The sequence below is a fragment of the Artibeus jamaicensis genome, unplaced genomic scaffold (assembly GCF_021234435.1).
Source record: "Artibeus jamaicensis isolate MK-2021 breed Jamaican fruit bat unplaced genomic scaffold, CSHL_Jam_final contig_233, whole genome shotgun sequence".
Taxonomy (NCBI): Eukaryota; Metazoa; Chordata; class Mammalia; order Chiroptera; family Phyllostomidae; genus Artibeus; species Artibeus jamaicensis.
In genome coordinates, this window is record NW_026521486.1 from 24,368,647 (window position 1) to 24,378,109 (window position 9,463).

Below are 9,463 nucleotides of genomic sequence, written 5' to 3' on the forward strand. Positions count from 1 at the left end.
CCCCTGTTGTACAGCAGTTTTGGGCATCCCTAGGTGGGCCAAATATTGTATTGCCCCTCCCTCGGACCTCCTCTTGTTCGGTAACAGTTTTTGGCGACTCCGGTGGGACGATAATTGTCCGTGGCAGACCGCCCCCCTCAGGTGCGAGAGAGTGAGGCTTTGGAATTTTCCCAGTCTCTGAGCATTTCTCTGCGCTCTTGAGGGCATCGGCCGCCTAATCACGCCTGGAAAGGTGAAAAGGAAACAAAGAGGGAAGGGAGCAGAGACGTGAAAGTGTTCGGGGTTGAAAAACTTGGTTTCTGACTGCTCTTTTGCAATAATGGAGCTGGAATTGTGGGCGGTAGCAGGGGAAATACCTGGTCTTTACGCCATCTGTATTCTTTTTGCTCTGAATCTATGTTTGCTTTGTTGGAACTCTATGAGTAGTTCTGAGCCGGTACCTAAGTGGAGTCCACTGGGCAGAATCCTTAGAGATTGGGAGAGCTACCGTGCTAAGTCGACGTACAAAGATCCTTTGACTAAGGAGTTAATGATTTACTATTGTAACAAGGTGTGGCCTACTTATGTTTTGAGTGATGAGCTGAGATGGCCTGTGAATGGTTCTTTAAGTTACTGCATCATTACTAGATTGAAACGGTATTGCCGGCAGTATGAACTCTCGGAAGAATTACATTACCTTAATGCATTTATAATATTGCACAACAGCCTTATGCCAGAGACAGAGAAGCGTGTAATGGTCCAGAAGGAGAAAAGGGTCTCAGAACCCCTCCCTGATAGATCACAGGAGGAGAAAGATGATGAGGAAAGAAACTTAATTAATGCTCTGAACCCAGGGAATGGGGGACCCCAGAGAGCTGGAACTCCTTCTGGGGAGGTGAGGCCCACTGCGACTTCTCCTGCCCTGCAAGTGGGAGAAGTCTCCACCACAGACTCGCAGCCTCTGCGACTGGGCTCTGGGCGACAGGGGTTGCGAGGGTCTTCCTCGGAAAGGGGAGCTTCAGGGCCCCCACCTACACAGGTGGGCGGCGACTGTTCTCCACCTGCACTGGTGACCACAGCCTCAGTGCACCACCCCCAGTGGGTGGAGGGTGGCTCTGCAGCGCCCCCACACCTGCAGGGGGGTGGAGCTTGTGGTCAGCCGGGGCCTGTAGCCTGGGAACCCAGGCCCCAGTCCGTCGGAGGAGTGCTGCCTCTGCCACCTTCACAGATGAGCGGATTCTGCACTCCTCCTGGGCCTGGGGCCTCGGCACCCCAACCCCAGTGGGTTGGAGGAGTTCCCCCTCCGCCACCGGCACAGGTGGGCGGGGCCTCCGCCCCGCCTCCACCAGTGACGGCAGCCTCAGTGCACCACCCCCAGTGGATGGAGGGCGGCTCTGCGGCGCCCCCACACCTGCAGGTGGGCGGAGCTTATGGTCAGCCGGGACCTGTAGCCTGGGAACCCAGGCCCCAGTCGGTCGGGGGAGTCCCGCCCCTGCCACCTTCACAGGTGAGCGGATTCTGCGCTCCTCCTGGGCCTGGGGCCTCGGCACCCCAACCCCAGTGGGTTGGAGGACTTCCCCCTCCGCCACCGGCACAGGTGGGCGGGGCCTCCGCCCCGCCTCCACCAGTGACGGCAGCCTCAGTGCACCACCCCCAGTGGGTGGAGGGTGGCTCTGCGGCGCCCCCACACCTGCAGGTGGGCGGAGCTTGTGGTCAGCCGGGACCTGTAGTTTGGGAACCCAGGCCCCAGTCGGTCGGGGGAGTCCCGCCTCTGCCACCTTCACAGGTGAGCGGATTCTGCGCTCCTCCTGGGCCTGGGGCCTCGGCACCCCAACCCCAGTGGGTTGGAGGAGTTCCCCCTCCGCCACCGGCACAGGTGGGCGGGGCCTCCGCCCCGCCTCCACCAGTGACGGCAGCCTCAGTGCACCACCCCCAGTGGGTGGAGGGTGGCTCTGCGGCTCCCCCACACCTGCAGGTGGGCGGAGCTTGTGGTCCACCTGGGCCTGTGGCCTGGGAACCCAGGCCCCAGTCGGTGGGGGGAGTCCCGCCTCTGCCACCTTCACAGGTGAGCGGATTCTGCGCTCCTCCTGGGCCTGGGGCCTCGGCACCCCAACCCCAGTGGGTTGGAGGAGTTCCCCCTCCGCCACCGGCACAGGTGGGCGGGGCCTCCGCCCCGCCTCCACCGGTGACGGCAGCCTCAGTGCACCACCCCCAGTGGGTGGAAGGTGGCTCTGCGGCTCCCCCACACCTGCAGGTGGGCGGAGCTTGTGGTCCACCTGGGCCTGTGGCCTGGGAACCCAGACCCCAGTGGGTCGGGGGAGTGCCACCTCTGCCACCTTCACAGGTGGGCGGAGCCTGCTCTGTGCCTCCGCCCCACCCCCTGGGAGTGGGGAGCATCTCCACTGGCCAGATCCCCTCACAGGTGGGAGGGGCCAGGCCTCCTCTGCAGGGTGAAGCCTTGGGGCATCACTCCATTCAGGTAGGAGGGACCTCCATAGGGTTGCCGCCTTCACAGCTGGTGGAGGTTTCTACATCTCCAGCAGCACAAGCAATGAGAACTGCCGCTGCCGTGATGCCTCCCCCTCCACAGACGGTGGGAGCCAACACAGTACTGTCTCCTCCCGGAACTGCCTCTGAAGCTGAGACAGATAAGCCAACTGCTACACCCTCACCTGCTGAGGAATGCGTCTCACCCCCGCGAACTCGCCAGGGTACCTCCTATAACCGGGGAGCCTCCAAAGGCGTAGCCAGCCAATACCCTTTGAGGCAATACCCAATAGGGGGCATAAATGAAGAAGGTCAGCCTGCTGGCTATTATTGGGCCCACACACCGTTCTCCACTTCAGACTTACTGAACTGGAAGAATGCCAACCCCTCATATAGGAATGATCCTCAGAAGATGGCAGATCTTATTGCCTGTATTTTTGCCACTCATCACCCAAACTGGGCAGACATACAGGCCCTCCTGAACATTTTACTAACGGCAGACGAAAGACGGTTGGTTCTAAATAGGGCTCATCAGGAGGCCCAGCGTCTCCATGATGATGACACAGAAGGGATCCTCCACCCAGCTGAGGCAATTCCTCGGGTGGACCCTAACTGGGACCCGAATAGCAGAGACGGTTTAGCCTCTTTGGGACACTATAGAAGGTGTATATTAGAAGGACTTAGGAAAGGAGTGCCCAAGCAGAAGAGTCTGAATTTGATACAGACTCTCCAGCAGAAGCCAGACGAGGATCCTTCTGAATTTTTAGAAAGGATCTATCAAGCATACAGGAAATACACCGATGTTGATCCAGAGGCACCAGAAAATGCGAGAATGATAAACATGACTTTTATTGGACAGAGTTCTCCGGATATCAGAAACAAACTCCAGCGTGTAGATGGAGTACTGGGAATGAGCTGCTCCCAGCTAGTAGATATAGCATTTAAAGTCTACAATGCTCGGGAAGCAGGAAAGGCAAAACGGGCCACAGTGTTTTTGGAATCAGCCCAGGGAAACCAAAAGAAGCAGGATCCTGGGGCAGAGAAAGGAAACTCATCAGGTGCCCACCACCGTGCCAGTGGCAAAAGGGGCCCTAAGGAGAAGAAGAAAGGTACAATAGGCATTAATCAGTGTGCCTATTGCAAGGAGGAGGGGCACTGGAGGAATGAGTGCCCACATCGTAAAAGGGAAAGTAAGAGTAAGAATCCAGGTCGAATGATGGTAAAGCAAGAAACAGAGAATGCCAATGAATGAGGAGGCCCAGGGGCTCCATTGGACATCTCCCGACCCATCACTATTTCCCCACAGGAGCCCCGGGTGCAAGTGACTGTGGGGAACAAGCCAATTGACTTTCTTGTAGATACGGGAGCCACATACTCAGTGTTGAACACGAAGTTGACTGGAAAAAGCTCAAATGAAGTAACGGTTACTGGTGTGTCTGGCCAGGTACAAAAGCAGACATTCCTGCAACCTCTGGAATGCCAGCTTGGGGGTCAAAAGCTTACACATAGTTTTTTGTATATGCCTGATTGTCCCATTCCGTTGTTGGGCCGAGATTTGCTGTGTAAATTGCATGCACAAATAACCTTTTCTCCCAAGCGACAGCAGCTGCGTGTGGAGGTCCCGCTGGAAAATGCCCTCCAGTTGCAGGCTATCCTGACCTGTCCTGGAGGCCCTGAAGGTGAACCCTTCCCACCTGAGATCTGCGAGCAGGTCGATCGAACTGTTTGGGCCGACGGAACTCCAGGTAAAGCAGTTAACGTACAACCCATAAAGATATATCTGAAAGAAGGGGCGCGGGTCCCAAGAAAGAAGCAGTATCCCCTCAAAAAGGAGGCTTTAGAGGGGATCCAGCCAGTGTTGCAGAAGTTTTTGAAATCAGGACTAATCCGGCCTTGCCGGTCACCATACAATACTCCCATTTTGCCGGTCAAAAAGCCTCACTCAGATGAGTACCGGTTTGTACAGGATCTCAGGGCCATCAATGATATTGTCCAGGACATTCACCCTACTGTGCCTAACCCTTACACCCTGTTGACTATGGTGCCTGGGGATAGCAAATGGTTTTCAGTCCTAGACTTAAAGGATGCGTTTTTCTGCATCCCGATAGATGAGCAGGCTCAGCAACTGTTTGCCTTTGAGTGGCAGAACCCAGAGACTAAAGCCACGCTCCAATATTGCTGGACTGTGCTGCCACAAGGATTTAAGAACTCACCGACCATATTCGGGGAAGTGCTGGCAAAAGACTTAAGGGATGTTCAGTTGAGATCAGGAGTTCTTCTGCAATATGTAGATGACCTATTAATAGCCAGCAGTAACTATGAGGATTGTCTGCACAACACCATCACGGTTCTAAATCATTTGGCAAAGAAAGGATATAAAGTGTCCCCTCATAAGGCCCAAATTTGCAAGCAGGAGGTGGCGTATCTGGGATTTCAACTGAAACAGGGTACCAGGAGTCTAATGGCAGATAGAAAGCAAGCCATTGCTACGCTAAAAATCCCGGAAAATCGAAGGCAACTTCGTGGGTTCTTGGGAATTACAGGGTTTTGTCGAATTTGGATTCCAAACTTTGGACTTATAGCAAAGCCACTGTATAATTCCCTAAAAGGACTGGACTCTGAACCCCTAGATTGGACAGGAGATTGTCAAGTAGCATTTGATACTCTGAAGGAGAAACTGTCCTCAGCCCCTGCATTAGGATTGCCAGACTTAAAGAAGCCTTTCAAATTGTATATTCATGAAAGGCAGGGGATAGGACTGGGGGTGCTGACCCAGACCCTGGGAAATATCCCCCGACCCATAGCCTATCTCTCAAAGAAGCTGGATCACACAACAAAAGGATGGCCACCATGCCTCCGAGCCGTAGCAGCCACCTGTGATATCTTACAGGAAGCTGAAAAGTTTACCTTGGGACAACCTACTACAGTGTTGGTGCCACATCAGGTTCTGACTCTGTTAGAACAGAGAGGAGGATATTGGCTGACAGCTGGGCGTATGGGGAAATACCAGGCAATTCTGCTGGACAATCCTAATGTTACCTTGCAGACCACCACCACCCTAAACCCAGCCACCCTACTCCCAGATATGGAGGGAGACTCTGCCCTTGAGCACGAATGCTTGGAAATAATTGACCAAGTTTATTCTAGCAGGCCAGACCTGACAGACCAGCCGCTGGCATCACCAGACTGGGAGCTGTATACAGATGGGAGCAGCTTCATGGACAATGGCCAGCGACGAGCTGGGTATGCGGTGGCCACTGCAGACAAGGTAATAGAAGCCCAAGCTCTTACGCCAGGAACCTCAGCACAGAAGGCTGAATTAATAGCTCTCACAAGAGCCTTGCTGCTGTCCCAAGGGAAACAAGTTAACATATATACAGATTCCAAGTATGCCTTCATGGTAGTTCATGCCCATGGAGCAATATGGAAAGAGAGAGGACTCTTAACCTCGGGGAACAAGGATGTTAAACACGCAGAGGTGATTTTACAATTGTTAGAGGCAGTGAATGTACCGGACCAGGTTGCTATAATGCACTGCCCAGGACACCAGAGGGATGGTTCCCACACCAGTCAGGGAAACCAAATTGCTGACAAAGCAGCAAGACAGGCAGCCAAGGAGCTGCCACACCTAGCAGCCTTGGTTCCCCATCTGGACTTATCAGAATTTAAACCTCATTACACAGAAAAGGATGAGGAGCGGGCCCGTGAATGGGGATTCACTAACACTGATCCCGATTCTATGTGGAAAGTCAATGCTCATGGTATGATTCTGCTTCCTGAGGCTCTAGTGTATCCTGTGCTCAAGCACCTACATGAAGGGACACACTATGGAAGGGATGCTCTAATGGACTTCATTAGACCGCATCTAAAAGGCCCTTATTTGCAAAGGACTGTCCACAGGATCTGTCAAGCCTGTCAGATATGTGCCAAAAACAATCCTAAGACAGAGCGTGTTCCCACAGAAAAGGGAGTACAATATAAAGGGATGTGCCCCTTCGAGGACTGGCAGGTGGACTTCACGCAAATGCCTAAAACAAGGGGAAACTTCAAATTCTTGTTAGTCTTTGTAGATACCTTTTCTGGGTGGGTAGAAGCGTACCCCACCAGGACTGAAAAGGCAACTGAAGTGGCAAAACTGTTGCTTAAAGAAATAATCCCCAGGTTTGGACTTCCCCAGAGCATTCAAAGCGACAATGGACCATCGTTCATTTCAGAAATCTCCCAGAAGGTTGGACAGGCATTGCAAATACAATGGAAACTGCATGCATCTTGGAGACCACAGTCCACAGGAAAGACTGAGAAAATGAATCACACCATAAAGAAGACTCTGGCAAAAATATGCCAGGAAACACATTTAAAATGGGACCAGGCATTGCCCATTGCTCTGCTCCGAATCAGAGTGGCACCCAGAAGTGGGCTTAAACTGAGCCCTTTTGAAATAGTTTATGGGAAACCCCTGCAAGTTTCTGTTTTAGGTACGCCCCCTCTGGATCTGGAGCATGAGGCACGAATTAAGCAGTATGTGCAACATTTAGGGCAAACACTAACCATTTTGCACAAGTTTGCTCATTGCAGGTCTGCCTACCCCTCTGACGAGCCTCTGCACCCGTTCCAGCCAGGGGACCAGGTCCTACTAAAGACCTGGAAGAGCCAAGGCCCTGAGCAGCAACTGTCTGAACAGTGGACTGGTCCCTACGATGTCCTATTGACAACACATTCCTCCCTGAAGCTGATGGGAATTAAGCCCTGGATTCACCACACACGGGTAAAACGGGCACCGCCTAAGGGAGATGCAGACCCTACTGCTGCAGTAGGGGCAGAAAGGGAAAGATGGACCTGCACTCCGGAGGAAGGTTTGAAATTCCTCTTCCGGAAAGAGACAACGAACCCAAATATAGGGTGACAAGGTTTGATATGTCATGCAAGTGTTTGTAAAGCTGGGAACTTTTGGCTGCCAGATACTAGGTTTGAGTACTGAGCTTAAGTATAGTCCTTCCCAATGTGGGAAAGGGACCAAGAGTAAAAGAGAGTAATAGCTAAATCTAGATAAGTAGAAATGTGTATAAAGGATATGAAAGTTTTAAACCTGGAGTAAGGAAAACCTCAACTACTTTTTTTCTGGTTTCATGGGAGAAGAGCAAATTTCTCACATGTGGTTCTATTTCTGATCAGAAACTTGTATTGTAAGACCTAGTGAAGGTCACCTGTAACCGGTTGGGGAGAATGCTTTTGCCACCTGGGACCCAGGAAGGGTCATTTGGGGCTGATGAGTGTTTCAGCCTGAGGCAAAGCAGCATGTCTCTGCCAAGAGACCGGGCCTGAAGGAGCATGTCTCTGTGAGGCACCAGTGGAAGCATTGGTGCGAGAGAATGTCTCTACCTGTATTGTTTCGGAACACTGTGTTTCAGATTTTGCTCTGTATCTGCTCTGAAAAGGAAATTGAGGATTCCAGGAAAGATTGAAACTTCATACTCTGTAGGAAAGTGAACAAAGAAAAGGATTTTCCATTATGCTTTGTATTTTTCTCCCTAACTAATCTCTCCAGAAATTTGGCATTCTAAAGGAATGAGTGATGACATAAAGTTTCTTTGCATAAAACCAATAAGACCAGTCTTTAATAGTGGTTTTGTTAACCAGGACTTTGACTGGAATGTCACGCCTGAAGGAGGCATGTATGGGTTCTGGTCGTTACCAGAAAGCCCTGAGGAACTGGGATTGACCTCTGAAGCTAGCGAAAGCCCACAAGAAAAGCCTGGTACTTTAGTTGGTTGTGCGGTTCGTGCCAGTATTTCCAGGGGAGAAACGAAGGTTGCTTTCCTGAAAGATGGCTAAAAAGGAACCTGTAGGCACAATGAAGGCTCAAGGACTTGAGTGAAACAACTGGTACAGGCAAAGCCAGATGGCAGGTGTGTGGCTCTGCGTTTGTGCCCTGAGGGGCGAACTGAGAAGTCAATCTGAAAGTTCCCTGTGTCAGTTCCAGCAAAGTAGACTTAGGGATCATAAGTGATCCAGGCTGCTCTTGGTGTGTTTATGCAAACGAACAGTCAAAATCAAAAGCGGGACCCAAAGTAGTCCCTGTAAATAACAGTGAGGGTGATCTTAGGGAGAAAAATTATAATTCAAGGAAAATCACAATGCTCAGTATTACACATCAGAATGGCGCAGCTAATTGTCTTGAAAGTTTGTTTTCATTTGAAAGTTGAAACCAGGTTTGTGATGTTACCGAAAATGTACAATTTACAGGTGCAAAGGATCTTGCAATGGAATGTCTTCCCAAAAGACAGTCTCACAGCGCAGAGACTGGTTTGGGAATTGTTGTGTGAATTAACCTGTGTGTTCTCTGTTTTCATAGAGTGTATGCCTATGACCTGCCTATGCCTATGAGTGATTGGTTGCAATATAGGCCTCACTTAAGGAGCCCATCTTTGTCATCGCCCCCCTGAGACTCAACGGTTTGGCTGAACTAAGTAGTTGGGTTGGTAAAGGGCTGGGGCAGTCTGTGGGCTTCACTTGAAACTGATTTTCCCTTTTCTGTCTCGATGGCTTGGGCAGAAAGGGCGCAGAAATCTGAAAGGAGGGAAATCTTAATGTATTCCCCTCAGCCTGAGTGAAGTATAGTGGAGCACAAGAGTTTTTAGATAGGTGTAGCATGCCTTGTACACCTTCCACTGGATAAGCCATTCTTTACTGGAGTGTCTGCCTTTGTCATTTAATGGTTATGATTTAATTGTGCTTCCAATTTCTTGCCTAATCTGTCACCTCCAGAATATGACCTGACCAGAATGCCAACAGTCCAGTAATGCCAGCCTTTGGACACCAAGCCTGCGACGTCCAGGTGACAGCCAACTGACCAGGACCCTGTAAGGTCTTTCCCCTTGCAGGAAGGACTCCCTCTGTGCTGCACTCCCCTCCCCTTTCAGGGCACCCCTGACCTCGGAGTACGTAGGACAGCGTCCATTTTCAGCTCGAAGCAGTTACAAGAAGATGAGATCTGCGT

At 51.4% G+C, this 9,463-nt stretch overlaps 1 protein-coding gene across 1 annotated transcript; it reads right to left on the reverse strand.

The window, feature by feature from the left end:
- Positions 1-1,010: 1,010 nt before the first annotated feature.
- Positions 1,011-2,446, reverse strand: LOC128626903 (formin-2-like). The gene is made up of 2 exons (XM_053662192.1): positions 2,400-2,446; positions 1,011-2,268 (listed from the first exon to the last, which is right to left on the reverse strand). The coding sequence occupies exons 1-2, from the start codon at positions 2,444-2,446 to the stop codon at positions 1,011-1,013; spliced, it is 1,305 nt and encodes a 434-aa protein (XP_053518167.1).
- Positions 2,447-9,463: the final 7,017 nt, after the last annotated feature.